The sequence below is a fragment of the Hemitrygon akajei genome, chromosome 9 (assembly GCF_048418815.1).
Source record: "Hemitrygon akajei chromosome 9, sHemAka1.3, whole genome shotgun sequence".
In the NCBI taxonomy this organism is placed as follows: Eukaryota; Metazoa; Chordata; class Chondrichthyes; order Myliobatiformes; family Dasyatidae; genus Hemitrygon; species Hemitrygon akajei.
In genome coordinates, this window is record NC_133132.1 from 151,458,926 (window position 1) to 151,477,397 (window position 18,472).

Consider the following 18,472-nt stretch of genomic DNA (forward strand, 5'->3'; position numbering starts at 1 on the left):
TGAAAGGTTAGCACCAGAGTAATGGCTAGAGTTTTAAGCAAAAGAACCGATTGAAACAGCCAGGCCTAATTTAAGAGAGAAGTATATTTGATAAAAGGAATTGAGTTGAAAGATGTAAACCTTTCACAGTGAGAAATTTGATTATGTTCTTGAGGCTGTGGATTTGTATTGCATAATTATGACTGTTGAATGACCAACATTTGGAATATTGTTTTGGAGAGAGTACCCATTTTGTTATGACGTATGATCATCAAATGTTATTGTGTTCCTCTTTTAAAATGAATACTGGTTTCACATTTTTATAGGCTGATTTGACTGTTGCAGTAGCCTTTTTGTGGAAATGGAGGAGATGGCTTCTGAATCCCTGATGAAAACGGTCATAGTGAAAAATATATTTTGGTTTTGAAATGCAGTATGTTGGCTCTTTTAAATAAACTGGTATTTTTATATTAAGATTTGGGTGAGGAATCTATACTTTGCAACCCTTTGAATCATATAAAGCAAATTCTCTTTTGCAGCCAGATGAGGAGAAAAAACTTGAAGAAGCTTTGGATAAGAATGCAGATGTGAACAATGAAGAGGTGGTACCAGATGACAAAAAAGATGAAAGTAGCAAAGATGAGATTCAGAAAGATGAAGATGTAAGCAAAAAATCCCCCCTGAAAATTCCCAGAAAGGTTAAGATGGTACAGAGCAAGGTCTTTATGCTGGATGGTTCAGAGTTTACTTATGAAATTGAGGTAAGCACATCATTTATTTAAAAAATACCATTTATCATATTAACTGGTTGCATTATATATAACTGTGTTACTTAAAAAGGTACTATGTTGTCTTTATTAAATGATTTAGAACTTGGTTTCAGAATGTGGACTGCATAGATTGCAGTTATTTTGTATGTTCTCCAAAGTATCCAGAGATTTAAAAAGTGACATTACCATTTTTATTAGAACCCATGACAATGGTGCTTTTTTATGTAGTGATGGTGGACACTGAAAACTGGATGTTTAATCCAGTTGAAGATGCAGTGTTTTATTCAACAGCTCACTTGTACAATCTCCCTGTAACAGATAACCCTTGTAAACAAGCGTTGCAGTTACGTGACTCGGTTAACATTTTTTGCCTTCTATATACGCTGGTTATTATATATTACATATTTTGTTCAATAAATAATACCTTTTGGTCTGCGCTGCCTACTCGGGTAGTGTAAAATTGTAAATAAATGATGGCACTTCTTTCCATGTAGAAACTTGATTCTAAAGCAATGCGACCTCTTGCGGTATTGATATAGTAATTCTTGTATTGTGTTTAATTTCCTTTTAGAAAGAAGCTAATAATTCACAGGTTTAGTAATTGTGCATACTGCACCCTCAGAATTACCCAGCAAAGCAGATGTTTAGATAGAATTTTTATTATATCGTCCAGGTCAAGCTCAATGAAAATAGGCTTCAGTAAAAAGGCTTCAGAATTCAGTGCAGCTTTCATTCGTAAATAACGTGTTTAGAGAGTTTATCTAATAGCTGGAACTGATTTGTCCCTTTACAGATTGATCACTTTTAACTAATGCAAATACTGCCTGTCAGGTCAGATGCAAGTCACTGTATTTTGTGACCAAAATCATTTACAGAAATGTTCATGATCAGCTGAATTAGCTACTTCAAAAAGAATCTCTTAAATAATAAAGAATCATAAATTATGCCGTAACAGAATTAGAAACAACAGACCGAACAGCACTCTGATACTCAATCTTCCTCCCAGCTATTCTGCAGTTCTTGCTGGTACTACTTAGAACACAAAGAATGTCCTAATTGGAGGAATGCTCTTTTCATGGATTGTGACATCAGCACGACATTAAACTTGGATTTGGTACTACTTGCTGATACTCTTATCAGTGGTAGACCCACATTGATAAGATTTTGTGCTCGCTGGTGAAATCTTTCTCCTGAGGTGGTTTGAATATCCTTGCAAGGGGGACTTGCAGACCAATTAACCTTTATGGTTGTGGGGGAAGAAACCTAACAGTGTGGAAATGTTTTCATGAAGGTTTTTTGTTGCCCCTACAATAACAAAGATCTCCCCCTGCTAAATGTGTCCCAGTAGTTTGTGTGGTAGCAGACTCTATTCAAGAGTATTTTTCTCTTGATAGTATAATATGGAAAAATAAATGATCACAAACACAAAATTTTCTCTCACTGTACACATCAGCAGAGGGCTTTATTAAAAGTAACTTTGGGGGCTGAAGGAAAATGTTTCTTAATTTGTAAAAAATGCACTTGTATGATTCCAACATTTAAAAAATGCATTTATGAGGTCCTGCAAATTTGCACTTTTTTTTAAAGCAGTTAACTAAGGCTGGAGAAGTAATTGTTTTAAAGATGACTTGGCATACATTGTTTTTTGATAAGTTATGTTGGGTAACCAGGTTTGGTTAATTGTGTTTCAGGCCTTTATTTTCGCTTTAAGATGCTATACTTGGCTGGATACTTTGTAAATATTGTGAATACATCTGGTAATTACACTCAGTGGCCACTTTATTAGGTACACCTGTACACCTGCTTAATGCAGATATCTAATCAACCAATCATGTGGCAAAAATCATGCAGACATGATCAAGAGCATCAGTTGTTGTTCAGACCAAACATCGGAACGGGGAAGAAGTGTGATCAAAATGACTTTGACCATGGAATGATTGGTGTGGTTTGAGTATCTCAGGAACTGCAGTCCTCTTGGGATTTTCACACACAGCAGTCTCTAGAGTTTATAGAGAATGGTATGAAAAACAAAAGAAAAATATCCAATGAGCAGTAGTTCTATGGGTGAAAACACCTTGCTAATGAGAGGTCAAGCTGTTTCCAAGGTGACAGTAACTCAAATAACCGTGTGTTACAGCACAACACACTGAACTTTGAAGTGGATGGGCAGTGGACTACAGCAGCAGAAGACCACAGACATACACTCAGTGGCCACTCCTCTGGGTACAGGAGCTACCTAAAAATGTAGCCATTGAGTGCATATAAACTTGTTATTGCTGGGATCTCTCACTTGGCTTATCACAGGAAGTTTGTAAAATAAAAATCATTATAAATCAGTTAGAAAATAAACCCAGGTCAAATGATAGCACTTATGCCACTCGAGCTTGGGGCAGCAATGAAGGTTCTACATCTTTGGCGGTGTTCAGGGCTTCCTTCATCGTGTCAGTAGCTTCCTTTCGGTTTTCACTACTGTCAGTCAAGCAAGTCTTGGGTTGCACATAGATGTAGAAGCATTCTTCATTGCTGTTTCTGTAACAATTTTGTTTTACCATTCGGGGTTGTTATCCCAGAGTTGAACCCTTGAACCTGGAGAATTGGTAGACCACTCTTAGTCTGGCCTCTACCCTTTGATCTATTTGGCATGGCTGACCCTACCAAGAGCCAAAGTCAGGTGTTTATAGGTACCACTGGACTAGACCTGCCCAGGCATCATCTCTGATGAAGATGGCAAAGTTTCTCATCGAAACATCAATTATAATCAATACCTGTACCCAGCTGGAGACCTGTGAAGAGTTTATTCAATCTTGGAGAGTATTTTGAGGAAGTTAGCAGGAAAGTGGATGAAGGCAAGCCAGTGGATGCAGTCTACATGGACCTTAGTAAGGTACCTTGTGAGAAGCTGGTCGAGAAGGTTCAGACGCTCGGCATTCAAAATGACAATGAAAATTGGATTAGACATTAGCTTTGTGGGAGAAGCCGTAGAGCGGTAGTAGAGGGTTGCCTCTCTAACTGGAGGCCTGTGACTAGTGGTGTGCCACAGTGATTGGTGCTGGGTCTTTGTTTGTCACCAATATCAATGATCTGGATGATAATGTGGACTAGAGGGGCTGAATGGCCTGTTTTCGTGCTGTAGTTTTCTATAACTCTCCTTGCATAACTGCACATTAAGCTTGACTAGAAAATTGAACTGAAGAAAGAGGTGCAAGAGTTCCTTGCTGTGCCTTTTATCAGATTGTGACTCTCATGAGACTTGACTTCATATTCAGCTGAACCTCACTTTGCAGGGGCAGAGGGTTTGTGTTCCTAGAAAAGAGTCCTAGCAGCAGTGTGTGTAATTGAGCAGAGTCGTAGAAGGAAAGAACTCAAGTAAGAATGAGGAAAACTACAAGAAGCCATAAGTTGTCCTTAGCAAGTAGGATTATAAAAAACTGAGGCATTTTATACTTAAAACAAAAGGATAACTAGGGAGAGGTAGGACCGGTCAAGGATAAAGGAAGGAAGTTTTGCTTGTAAGACATGGGCAAGATACTAAGCAATACTTTGCACTGTTATTCACTGAGAAGGATATGGAGAATAGTGGGACATGTTTATGTCCTGGGGGATGTTGAAATTAAGATGGTGATGGTGCTGAGACTCTTGAAGAGCACAAAGGTGGATAAGACCCCAATACTTGTATAAGTAGCTAATATTGTTCCTTTGCTCAAGAAACAAAATGAGGATCATCATAGGCTGGGAAGTCTCATGCCAGTGTTGGGGGAAGCTATTAGAAAGGATTTTGAGGCATAGGATTTATGTGCATTATGGAAAAGAATGGCTTGATTAGGGACAGTCAGCTTGGCAGGTCATGTCTTACAAGCCTGACTCAGTTTATTTTGAGATGACAAATGTGATTGATGAGATAGGACAGTAGATGTTATCTATGTGGGAAGGGATTTGGTTCCTCATGGTTTGCTGATCCAAAAGATTAAGCAGCATCAAAGCCACAATGATTTGTTAATTTGGATTCAGATTTAGCTTGCCCAGAGGAAGAGGAGGAAGTGGCAGAACATAGAACTTAACTCTGACATCCTCCTTGTACCTATGTCCAAGCACCTTAAAACCATGCCCCTTTGTGTTAGCCATTTCATCCCTGGGGAAAAAAGCCTCTGGCTATCCACATGATCAATGACCCTCATCATATGCACCTCTACCAGGTCACCTCTCATCCTCTGTTGCTCCAAGGAGAAAAGGCCAAGTTCGCTCAACCTATTCTCATAAGGCATACGCTCCAGTTCAGGCAACATCCTTGTAAATAGAACCATAGAACATTACAGCACAGAAACAGGCCTTTTGGCCCTTGGCTGTGCCATTTAGAGGGAATTTCACTTATTACTGATGAGCATTCGGCTCTTTGGAAATGTTCTTGTAGTCTTTAACCAGCTTCATGCATCTCTACAACTCTGTGATGTCCTCTGGAAGTAGTTTTGATCGAGGCATGGTGCACATAAACAGATCATTCTCGAAGAGCAGGCTCTGTCAGTAACCTGACTTTGTATGTCTTTTTTTATATAGGGCAGGGCACCTCTACAATCCACCCCTCCAATCTCATCGCATTGACTGGAGCACATGACTCCAAATAGCTTTTGTAGAAGACATTGCCCCAGTGGTTCACATACTTTTTCCACAGATACATGTAATATTAGATTATTTTTGATGAAGGGTCTCGGTCCGAAATGTCAACAGTGCTTTTCCTTATAGATGCTGCCTGGCCTGCTGTGTTCCACCAGTGTTTTGTGTGTGTTGTTTGAATTTCCAGCATCTGCAGATTTCCTCGTGTAAGCAAGTATAGTGTTTTTTGTTTTATTTAATTTGATTAGCTCTATCTACTTTTAGGACTTGTATAAAATCTGATCACATTTTAGCTAATATTTAGGCAGAAATGGAGAAATTTCTACCGGGTTCACAAATTTTCCAGCACGATTGTAAATGTCTGTTGTTTCAAACATAACCCAATAAGCACATTTGCCTCCACGGATTATTGTTCACTTATTCTACCTACATTCCATTACCAACGCTTACTTAGCCATTTTCTTAACGGGCTCATCATTAATGCAATTTTTTTTTGTTTTCAGTATGTATCTTTAAATTTAGATGGGAAATCAATGCATTTTACCCCACTTCTGAAATTCTAAAGGATCTGTAAGTACAACCTCTGTACACAAAAGACAAAATTCAGCCCAATTATTCTGCACCACAAACAACTACAAAGTATTGAACACATTCTTGTTCAAGCATACATTAGTATGTTGTCTCAAATTCACTTGTGTGCTTTAATCAAGCAGATTTAATAGATTTAATTTCATAGTCTCACTATGCTTCCTGGCTCCATTTAATTCCAAGAATCTATTATCACAGCCTATTATGTATAAGCAAAGAACTGCATAAGTAAACACATTATACACTATTCTGTAAAAGAATACAAGCTTTGTATAAGGCATCCTTTACAATCTTATTAAGTGAAACCAAAGCAGTCATGATATAATTTGTTCACATTTCTAAGTATGAAATGCATTTGTTGGAATATTTCCAAAGCCTACTGTCCAGTTGGAAGAAGAAGTGCTAAAGCTGCAGGAAACACATTCCATTGCTTTAGATGTCCTACACCATGGCGCTTTGAAGATCCCAAGGCTTAACTATAAATATGCAATAGAGATATTAAATAACAACTCCGTGAATAAATTTAACCATGAGGAAATATTCAGGTTTGATTTTTTTTTAAGAGAATTTTTTGCACATGGTGTGTTCTTTAGTGCAGAGGAAGTAAACAGTCTGTACATCTCGGCAGAGAAATGATGAGGCCCAAAGAATACTATTTTAAGTATTCTTTTATTCCAAAAGTGAAGCCTTCAAGGGCAATAACTAATTTAGAGCATTACTCTATTCATGTACCAGGTTAAGAATAAAGTCAAGAATAGATCAAATTCACCAACTTGAAGTGAAGTCAGGAGCACCAATGCTTAACCAACTTAATCTGGTTGATGCTTCTCATTTATAAAGAGCCCAAAGATGAGCATCAGAAATCTGTGCACTCCTCTTCTGTAGGTGCATAGATGAAAGAAAAATGGAGGGCTATGTGGGAGGGAAAGGTAAGATTTTGAGCTTAGTGAGTTAAAAGGTAAGCACAACAATGTAGACCCAAGGATCTGTACAGTGCTGTTTTGCACTCTAACACCAAGCCAGTCTTGGCACTCAGCATCATCTCCTTTATAGGCAAGAAACTGTTTCATCCTCCATTACTAGCAATCTTTCTGCCAGGATCACACTTTAAGTCTTAATAGTTTGAATTCCCATCCCACTCCACTTGTTTTAAAATTGTTTCATTGGGCTGTCTGAAATCTTGGTGGTGGTGGTAGTCAGTAACTCAAATAATCACACATAACAAAAGTGGTGTGCAGAAAAGCATCTCTGAACGCACAGTGTGTTGGATCTTAAAGTGGATGTGCTACGGCAGCAGATCTTGAACATACAGAAATACACTCAGTGGCTATTTTTTTTTTTAGATACCTCTTGCACCTAATAAAGTAGCTACTGAGTGTCGTAGTACCAATCAAAAATGGAGTTTGCTCTACCAGTACCACAAGCCTTACTCCACGTTTCTTCGTAGACTGTCTGCCTTTTCAGTGAAACGGAGAGAAAATTTGTTTCAGCTTGATACCTGTACAAATATAACAAGCAACAATAGTGGAAATGCAAGAAAAACTGCATCTCAACATCTCTTTTGGCTCCATCAATAGATTACTATTCTGCTCTTCCAGAGGACCAGTTTTGTCAGTAACATATCTGTAGAAGCCTTTAGGATTCTTCATCTAGTCTGCACGCCTTCCTTTAGCTCTACTAATTTCCTTAAGTGTTCTCTTGCATTTCTTGTACTCATCTGGTACTTCATTTGTTCCTACTTGCCTATACCTGCTATGCACCCTTCCCTCCCCCCCCCCCCCCCCCTTAACCAGGGCCTCAATATCTCAAACCAAAGTTCCCTAAATCTGTTATCCTTGCCTTCTATTCTGACAGGAAAATACAAGCTTTGTACTAGTAAGAGGAAATCTGATCAAGAAGGATGATTGGGGGGTGAGGGTGGGAATCTCATTGAAACCTTTCGAATGTTGAAAGGTCTAGACAGAATACATGTGGAAAGGATGTTTCCCATGCTAGGGAAGTCTAGGACAAGAGGACACAGCCACAGGATAGAGGAGCATCCACTTGAAACAGATCCATAGAAATTTCTTTAGCCAGAGGGTGGTGATTTTGTGGAATTTTTATACCACAGGCAGGTGTGGAGACAAGGTTTTTGGGTATATTTAAGGCAGAGATTTATAGGTTCTTGACTGGACAAGGCATCAGAGATTACGGGGAGAAGGCCGGGGACTGGGCTGAAGGGGGGAGTAAAGGATCAGCCATGATTGAACGGCAGAGCAGACTCGATGGACCAAATGGCCTAATCCTGCACCTGTGCCTTTTGGTTTTGTGGTCTTATCAAAATTTACCTTTAGAAGGCCTTCCACATACCACATACATCTTTGCCAGAAAACAGTCTGTCCCAATCTGCACTTACTGGATCCTTTATAACACCATCAAAATTGGCCTTTCTCCTACTTAGAATCTCAACCTGAGGACCTGACTTGTCCCTTTCAATAATTACCTGAAACTAAGGCATCATGATCACTAGATGCAAAGTGTTACCCTACACAAGCTTCTGTTAACTGCCCTGTCTCATTCCCTAACAGCAGATCAAGTATCGCACACTCTCTCATTGGGTCTTCTATGTACTGATTAAGGAAACTGTCCTGAACACATTTACAAACTATCCCATCTAGTCCTTTCTACAGTATGGGAATTGCAGTTACTATGTGGAAAGTTAAAATCACCTTGTTTCTTGTAACAGTCTGCAATGTCTCTACAATTTTTTCCTCTAAATTCAGCAGATTGTTGGATGGTCTGTAGTATAGCTCCATTAACGTGGTCATAACTTTTATTCCTCAGTTCCACCCATAAAGTCTCAATAAATGTTTTTCAGTCTATCCCGACTAAGCACTGATGTGACATTTTCCCTCACTAATAATACCATCCCTCCCCCTTTAATCCCTCCTGCTCTTATCACGTCTAAAACATTGGAACCCCGGAATACTGAGCTGTCAGACTTGCCCCTCTTGCAACCAAGTCTCACTAATGGCTACAATATCATAATTCTGTGTTGCTCCATGCCCTGAGTTCATCCACATCTCCTACAATACTTGCATTGAAATATATACAACTTTACACATTAGTCCCACCACGCTCAACCTTTTGATTCCTGACCTTGAGGTCTTAATAATGTCTCCACAACCACTCCACTATCTGTTCTGGCAGTCTGGTTCCCATCCCCCTACAACTCTAGTTTAACCCCCCCCCCCCCCCCCCCCAATGCAGTTTTACTAAACTTTCCCACTAGACTATTAATCCTCCACCAGTTTAGGTGCAAACTGTTTCTTCTATAGAGCTTCCACCTTCTCTGGAAGAGAGTCCAATGATTCAAAATCTGACACCCTCCTTCCTGCAGGAACTCCTTAGTCATGTATTAAACTGTATAATCTTACTACTTCTGGCCTCATTAGCACATGACACAGGTAGCAATCCTGAGATCACAGCTGTTTTGGAGGTCTTTTCCTCTAAGTTAGCACCTAACTCCCTGAACTCACTTTGCAGAACCACATTCCTCTTCCTACCTATGTCATTGGTTCCTTTATAGACCATGACCTTAGGTGGCTCACCCTCCATTTAAGAATGCTGAGGACTCAATCTGAACTGTCTTGGATCCTGACTCATGGGAGGCAACATAACATCTGAGAATCTCATTCTCATATGTAGAACCCTCTTTCTGTTCTCCTAACTAATGAATCCCCTCTCACCACAGCTTGTTTTTTCTCTGCCTTTTCTTTCTGAGGCAGACTCGGTGCCAAAGACCTGACTGCTGTGGCTTTCCTCTGCTAGGTCATTCTCCCCCCTCCCAGCAATTAGAAACATAGAAAACCTACAGCACAGTACAGGCTCTTCAGCCCACAATACTGTGCTGGACATGTACATACCTTAGAAATTACCTAGGGTTACCCATAACCCTCTATTTTCCCAAGCTCCATGTACCTATCCAGGAGTCTCTTAAAAGACCCTATCGAATCCGCCTTAACCACCATTGACAGCAGCCCATTCCATGCAGCCACCACTCTCCATGGAATTTAAAAAAACACTTAACTCTAACATCTCCTCTGTACCTACTTCCAAGCACCTTAAAACTGTACCCTCGCATGTTAGCCATTTCAGCCCTGGGGAAAAAGCCTCTGATTATCCACACAATCAATGCCTCTCATCATCTTGTACATCTCTATCAGGTCATCTACATTGTGTAGGCCATGTTATTAATGTGTCCAACACAAGACTCCTTTTTTAAAAAAAACTCTACTGAGCTAGATTTGAAAATGTGTTTCCAAGCGCATAAAGAAAAAAATGTTCAATGATGTGCTCAATGCTTCCTTAAGAAATGCAACATTGCTGACCCTTGGGAATTCCATGTCTACTTGGAGAAGAGAAGTTTGTCGGGTGGTGCAGTACTTAAGTTACTTCCATGTGCTCCTAGTTCATGCACTTGGTTCTCAATAGCATCCCTTTCGCTTTAAAATATGTTGTTAAAGGAATATAGGCATAATTTTTTTTTTGAACCTTTGATTGAGATGAGAAATTATTTATCATTAGATGGTCTCAAACTGAGAAAATGTGTAAAGGTTACCCAGAGTAACATATGGCAATGTTGATTGCAAAAAGTTCCCTGTCTTCTGTCTGGAAAAAGAAACTCAATCTACATTTTGTTTAAAACTCTTTGTCAGAACTACACTGTCAGTCATGTTGTGCATTCCCCAGTGGTGTTTTTGCTAATAATGGTAATGAACCTCATTTAAATTGAAATAAAATGCTGTTTTGTAGTATTAATTTTGCATGCAGATTAAGTTACAAATTTATCTTTTGTTTTTCAGAAACGTTCAAAAGGGCAAATAATGTTGGACAGGGTGTGTGAACAAATAAATCTATTAGAAAAAGATTACTTTGGTCTCACTTTTCGGGATACTGCTGGTGAAAAGGTACGTTATAAATTTAAATGTCCATATATCTAGGTAAAGTTAACTAAAATGGGAGGATTTTAAAATGGAATAGAAAATCTATTTCAATCACTGAGGAACAAACTTTAGTTTAAAATCCATTATTTGTTGAAGCACACTTAACTATACAAATAGAATACTACGAATTTTTAAACACAAAAAGTTGTTGTTCAGTTGCTTTAGAAAAATTTTAACAATCTTAAGTAACCAAATACTTGAAAGCCAGGATCTGCCTTGTTTATGGATTAGTTGTCACTTTTTTTGCAAAGGAGATGAATGTTTTGCCATCTCAGCATAACTAGTTTGGGAATATTTTATAAAAGGTTAATTGATAGATTACTGATCAGTAAGGACTTCAAAGATTGCAACAAGAAGATAGAATGCGGTTGAGGGGGGATAATAAATCAGCCATATTGAATGGCAGATAAGACTAAAGTTAAATGGCTTAATTTTGCTCTTGTCTTATGGACTTGTAGTCTTAGTATGGATGCTAGAAATTAAATTAGCTGAACAATGAATATGTCCAGTGGTTCAGGCTGCACTTGTGTGAAGCCGTTAACTTTTTGGGGTACTACGGAAGATGTACATCATCCTGTTTGCTGTACTGTCTCAATAAAAATAGAGGTAAGAATGGATGTTAGATGAAAATATAGGGGACAATTGGGCAAAATGTGATGTGGTTGAAAAGTAAATTGACTTGTTCATTCAATATACATTTCATCTGGTCAGTGTACAAGAGACTGGGGCAATGAATAAAATATGCCTATTTGAAAGAAATGCAAAAAATTCTTCTTTCACTTGAATATTGGACATTTTGGCCATTGGGGAAAAAGAAGGCAGTAAGGAATGAATGGCATTTATTGTGATTGTATGAAAAGCAGTGGGAGAAAATGATGTGTTCATAAAGTAGTCCAAGGCGTCATGTAGGCAACATTCTCCTTGGAATGCTGGAAAGGAGGGTGAAAATGTGATTGGTGTGAATATTGTCCTTTCTTTACATCCTTAAAATCTTTTGAATGCGATTGTAAAAAGTGATTTTGTTTTTGTAACTAGGAAGGAACAAATTGGATTAAGTGAAGAGATTTCAACTAAAGCTCTAAACTGTTTCAAGAACATTTCAATACCAAGTATATTGCAAAAGTGGGTTAAAATGGGAAGCATTTTTGAAGTGAATATATAAACTTTTTGAAACGTTAATTGAAGTAACCATGGCTAGTTTTGCAGACGATGGTTAGTATGTGCAATATTTTCAGTAAGTGCACTGTGCAGATGGGGGGAGAGATGCCTGAGAAAGAAGAGATTTTCCTTTGTTAACGGTTCAAGATTCAGTGATATTTATATTTTGAAGTGCTTGTTAATAATTATATTAAACATTTGGCACTGAAGGTCAGAAAGAAAACCATAAGATTTGGAAGTGTCAAATATCTAATGATGTTCAAGCACTTTTGCAAAATATTACTTAAATATGTTCACTGTTTCCATTTATCACCAAGAATTTCAATCACTCTGTTGGAAACAAAATGAAGAAAATCCAGTATTAAAGATCTGCAATAGATCTCTCTCATAGCTTTCAGTTCCATTTTCACTCATTCAATTCATGTCGATAGATTGCAAGGAAAATTATTTTTCTTAACTACTGCAAATAAAGAAAATCGTGCAGTTGAACTGCTCCTTGAGTAAAGATGTTGCCCTTCTCCCTGAGCCCCCCCCCCCCCCCCCCCGCACTATCTTGAAAATATTTTTGCTTGTAGTTCTTCCATGTGCTGTGTGGATTGCCTAAGTTTTAAATCAAAAATAAATGGTATTCACTTTGCCATTTTCTATTCATGGTTGTTTTAAGACAGAATTTGAAAAAAAAAATTGCAGAAACTTTGATCTTGAACAGGATGAGTGTAGGCAAATTGCGGTTTTTAGAAAAAATATGTATCCCAGTTTAATTCTTGTAATGTGACTTGGAAAATGTACTATCTTGAGTTGTAGGTGTTAACAAGAATTCACAATATAGTTCAGAGTGATCTGTCTTCCTTGCACTAATTCTTAAACTATAGAAGCTATTGTTACTTCTTGGCACAGCTTGGATTTTTTTGCCTCTCCTCCCCTGCAGTGACTGTTTTTGACTCCATGTTAAAATGCTAAAAATCTTTAACTTCAAGTCTGCTTTGCTGAATACTTGATAATCTATTCTTCTCATTCAGTTGCTCCAGGCAGCTATTTATTAACCAGCTGTTCTTTTCAGCTGCAGCTATATAGAATGCAAACTGCATAGCTGCATACCAAGCACCCTTTAGATGTTTCATAAGACTGGCCTCCAGATTTGTAGACGGGAGTTTATAGTTAACCAAGACATGAGTATTGTGAAGTACTTCATTTTACTTGATCTCTCTCCTAATTAGTGTTAATGTTGAGCTTTTCAGGATGTACAAAATTAAAAAGAATTGAAAAATATTACAGTTCATTGAATTGGTAGAGGTCTGGGGAGGAAGTATTTTGCAGAATTTTTGTACCAGAATTAATAAATGCATTTTAAACTTTATTAATAAAGTTCATTTTCATGAAATTATTATTTTTAATATGTTAATAACTTAATGGAAAGAGGAAATGTGAATATATGGGGCTGTTTTGATATCTGAATGCAGGAGTACATGGAAAATCTTATGTTGCACGCTTAAATGGAAAATGAATACAATATGAATGTTGAAAAATCAGTTAGATTGTAGTTAGTTTCTAGTCTTGCATTGCAGCAAGCATTTTTAACCCATCAATATTATGGTAGATAAACTTTCTTCAATAATGATTGAAGTAATTAATCTAAAATTTGGAAAAGTGTATTTAAAGAGGACATTTGGGTACAACAAGTGCATAGCAAGTTATAGGAAAGCAAGAAATGCAAGAGAACAAGGTGAAGGAGAATCCTAAAAGTTTCTACAGGTCTGTTGAGAGCAAAAGAACTGCAGGGGACAAAATTGGCCCTCTGAAAGACCAGAATGGTAATCCATGTGTAGAGCCAAAACAGATAGAGGAGATCTCAAATGATTTCTTTGCGTTTGTATTTACCCAGAAGAGGAATACAGAGTCTGTAGAAATGAGACAAAGTTGCATCAACTTCATGGACCTTGTACAGATTACAGAGAAAGAGGAGGTGTTTGCTACCCTGAGGCAATGACAAGGTGTTCCCTCTGACCCTGTGGGAGGCAAGGGCAGAAATTGACAGGATCCTGGTAGAGATGTTTAAAACATCCTTGGTCACAGGAGAGGTGCTGGAGGATTAGAGGATAGCCAACGTTATTCCACTGTTTAAAAATGTCTCTAAACAGAAACCAGTAAATTATAGGCTGGTGAGTCTGACATCAGTTGTGGGAAAGTAATTGGAATGTATTCTGAGGGATCAGATATAAGTGTTTGGATAGACATGGAATAATTAAGGATAGTCAGCATCGCTTTGTGTGTGGTAGGTCATGTCTGACCAATCTTAGAGCTTTGGAGGAAGCTACCAGGAAAGTGAATGAAGGCAAGGCAGTGGATGTTATCTACATGGACTTTAGTAAGGCATTTAACAAGGTACTGTATGGGCGGTTGGTCAAGAAGGTTCAGTCGCTCGTCATTCAGCATGATGTAGTAAATTGGGTTAGACATTGGCTTTGTGGGAGAAGCCAGAGAGTTGTAGTAGAGGGTTCCCTCTCTGTCTGGTGTCCTGTGACTAGTGGAGTGCTGCAGTGATCAGTGCTGGTCCATTGTTGTTTGCCATCTGTATCAATGATCTGGATGATAATGTGGTTAACTAGATCAGCAGATCTGCAGATGACTCCAGGATTAGGGGTGTAGTGGAGTGATAAAGGCTACCATGGTTTGCAGAGAGATCTGCATCAGCTGGAAAAATTGGTTGAAAAATGGCAGATTAATTTAATGCAGACAAGTGCGAGGTTCTGCATTTCAGTAGGACCAACCACGGTAGGTTGCCATGTCTGGAGGACCTGAGTTATAAGGAAAAATTGAATCGGTTAGGATTGCGTTCTTTAGAATGTAGAAGATTGAGGGGTGTACAAATTTGTGGGTTCTAGATAGGGTAAATGCAAGCAGCTTTTTCCATTGAGGTTGGGTAGGATTACAACCAGAGGTCATGAGTTGAAGGTGAAAGGTGAGAGGTTTAAGGGAACTTGGGAAATTTCTTCACTCAGGGCCATTAGAGTATGGAATGACAAGTAAGAGAAGTTTGGTGAGGTACGTGGATAGTAGGAATAAGGAGGGGTATGGTTCCAGTACAGGTCAGTGTGAGTAGGCAGTTTAATGGTTATGGTACAGACTAGATGGGCTGAAGGGCCTATTTCTGTGTTGTACTTCTCTTTTATTCTGGCATTTGTAGGAATTTTTCTGAATTAGATTCATTCTAATGTACTGTTGTTTATCTCTTTTAGAATTGGTTGGACCCTGTCAAGGAAATAAAGAAACAAATTCGAAGTAAGTTTGCTGTTACATGATCTGCTATAGTTGACTAGGGGCATTTAAGATTAATATAGATATGCCTTCACTGTCATCTTGCATGCCATGCAGGTTGTTCTAGAAATGACCACGCTAATGGAGTCAGATATAAAGGGTTCTTTTTAGTAATGTACATAGTTTTATGTGACTGATAATGTTACTGTACTGAGCATGTTGTGCAAATTCCTGCCCTACACATTGCTGTGCTGGGAAACTGGCATGAATGCACCAATGATTCATCCAGACGTTTCAGAGGGCTGATGTTGGAATGAGCAATGCAATTGCTTTGCACTGAGATATGGATTTAGGCTGCACTCTGGCCAGTACTGTAACTGAGCATAAGATTTCAGATTTGAATGATCTCATGAGGAATTCTACAAGTGTCGAATGTAAGCCACCTGTTCCTTGTGTTGACAGGCCTACTGAATCTAATGGCCTTTGTCACCACTACATGTTGGTTGTAATGGAAGCTTCTGTCTCTCCTTTCTGTTAGGCTGTGCAACTCTGCTGAGCCTGCTAGTTTCTCTATCAGTGCCTTAAATGAAAATGTGTTAGATCAGGCACAAATCATTGGAAGGAGTCACATTTGAGATAATTGTTTTTCTTTTTAGAGAAAGAAAAAACCCCATTAAATCAAACCTGTCTCTCTCGTCTTGCTCCTGTTGTTGATGTATGTGGAGCAAAAGTATTGATTACCAAAATTTTCAACTTGGAGTTGGTAAACTGAATGCAATAAGTTTTTTAGGCATATGGAAGACAATTCTTAAAGAAAATGGCTTAATTATGAGCTCTATCTGTACTTTAGCAAATGTCATGTAAGGAATACCATGGGCAATGTTTTTCTGAAATTATTGTTCCATATAATCACGTGTTTCAATTATCCTCTGAAAACGGTTTACTAACCACCCCAATTTCCATGAGAACTGACTTTTTAGTAAAAATGTGTATAAAAGCTTACATTTCCTTCTCCCCAGCATGATTGATTCATGGGGTAGTGGGCTGGAGCGGGTGAAAGTCAGCAGACGAAGATTTGTTTGTGCATTGAGTGTTATCAGTTATCAATTTTCATGCTTGATTTTGCTGTACTACAGCTTGCTGAAATTGAGTAGTTATACAGTCTTAGGCTGGCACATCGAAGCATTCAAAACCACTTTATTTTGTTAACACAAAGTACACTGCAGATGCTGTGGTCAAATCAACACGTACAACACGCTGGATGAACTCAGCAGGTCGGGCAACATCTGTGGAAATGAGCAGTCAACATTTCAGGCCACATCCTGACCAAGGGTTTCGGCCCAAAACGTTGACTGCTCATTTCCATGGATGCTGCCCGACCTGCTGAGTTCATCCAGCGTGTTGTACGTGTTTACTTTCTTCTGTTGTCACGTCATTTAAAATAAGAATTGTATGTGATTGCAGGTTGTCCTTGGCACTTTCACTTTAATGTAAAATTCTACCCTCCTGATCCTTCACAACTAACTGAAGACATCACAAGGTATAAATTCATCAGATTAATTCAGTTCTTGTGAAAGTAATTATTAAATGTTGAAATCAATGTTTTTAATTAAACGTTTATGGCATTTTATAAGTATGTTTTATTTATATGTTCTAAATATGTTCTAGTATAAAAGAGATTTCTTGCAAAATAATTGGAATTTCTTCAAATCTGCTAGTATTGACAGGCTTGATATTCAAACATTAAAAATATTAAAATCTAGTTCAGGTCTGTACAGAGATAAGTTGTCCAAATCTAGCTGCATATGCCCAACTAATCCAATTTGCCAATATTTGGCCATTCAAACCAGTATAAGCCCAGAATGTACACCTGCACATACTGTGAGTCGTTGACTCACTAAGTGACATGTGGTGCTGCATCTGTCGCAGTGTTGTATCCCTGTGGCAGATCCAGGTCTTGTTGCATTTTTTCAGTATAATGCTTGAGAAATTGGTGTTCTAATCATAGAACAAACCTAGAACGGTTGTTGAAATTGATGGAGTCATGGATTAAATGTAAAATCTTAGATTTGATTTGAAAGTGGATTCTACTTGTGTTAAATGTGAGGGAAAGAGTTTTTAAAATTATTTTAGTTTTGAATGTTTCAAGTTATTACGAAGTTTCCAGTCTACATTTTAAAGTAATTATTTTAATACAATTTTAGTTTTTTTTGAATGATTATGTTAGTCACATCCACTTTGAAATGGGGAAGTTTGAATGCCAGTGTTGTCTTCTACCAAAAACCTTGGGGATTTCTGAAGGTGTCTTTATGGTCTGTCAATTGAGACTTAATCATTTGCTAGTTATTAGTGGCTAATTCAGAGTGGGGTGGGGGGAGAAGAGGAGGGTGGTGTTGGGGGTTAATGCATATGAAAGCAATAAAAATAAATCATTCCCAAAAAGGAAGCCATTCTTACTGTCTTTATCCCCTTGTAGAGCAAATGTGTTAGTCTTTCCTGTTCTTCAACAGTTCTGCAAATTTTACTTTTCAATGTTTCAGGCTATTTTGAAGTTTCCGATCTACATTTTAAAGTAAATATTTTAATACAATTTTAGTTTATCTTTGAATGTTTATAATGTTAGTCACATCCAACTTTGAAATGGGGGAAAGGAGAGAATGGTGGCATGGACTATACCTCTTCCCACCCTGCTAGTTGTAAAAATGCCATATCCCCTTCTTTCAATTCCTCCGTCTTTGCAGGTTATGCTCTCAGGATGAGGCTTTTCATTCCAGAACTAAGGTGATGCCTCCACCTTCAAAGAAAGGGGGTTTCCCTTCCTTCACCATCAAAGCTGCCCTCACTCGCATCTCTTCCATTTCACATATATCTGCTCTCACCCCATCCTCCCACCACACGACCACGGATAAGGTTCCACTTGTCCTCAACTACCACCCCACCAACCTCCATGTCCAGTACATTATTTCTCTGTAACTTCTGCCATTTCCAACGGAATCCCACCACCAAGCACATCTTTCCCTCTCTTTGCCCCCTCCTCCCCCCCCACATACTGCTTTCCACAAGGATCACTCCCTACGTGACCCTCTTGTCAGTTTGTACCTCCCCACTTGAGCTCCCACCTGGCACTTA

At 38.5% G+C, this 18,472-nt stretch overlaps 1 protein-coding gene across 19 annotated transcripts in view; it reads left to right on the plus strand.

The window, feature by feature from the left end:
* The window catches only part of epb41l2 (erythrocyte membrane protein band 4.1 like 2), a 200,130-nt gene that overhangs the window by 111,428 nt on the left and 70,230 nt on the right, over nucleotides 1-18,472 (plus strand). For all 19 annotated transcript variants that reach the window (XM_073057274.1, XM_073057276.1, XM_073057278.1 and 16 more), the window contains exons 3-6: nucleotides 519-740; nucleotides 10,790-10,894; nucleotides 15,325-15,367; nucleotides 16,808-16,883. In XM_073057274.1, the coding sequence (XP_072913375.1) occupies nucleotides 519-740; nucleotides 10,790-10,894; nucleotides 15,325-15,367; nucleotides 16,808-16,883 (446 nt within the window). The remainder of the gene's footprint in view (nucleotides 1-518; nucleotides 741-10,789; nucleotides 10,895-15,324; nucleotides 15,368-16,807; nucleotides 16,884-18,472) is intronic.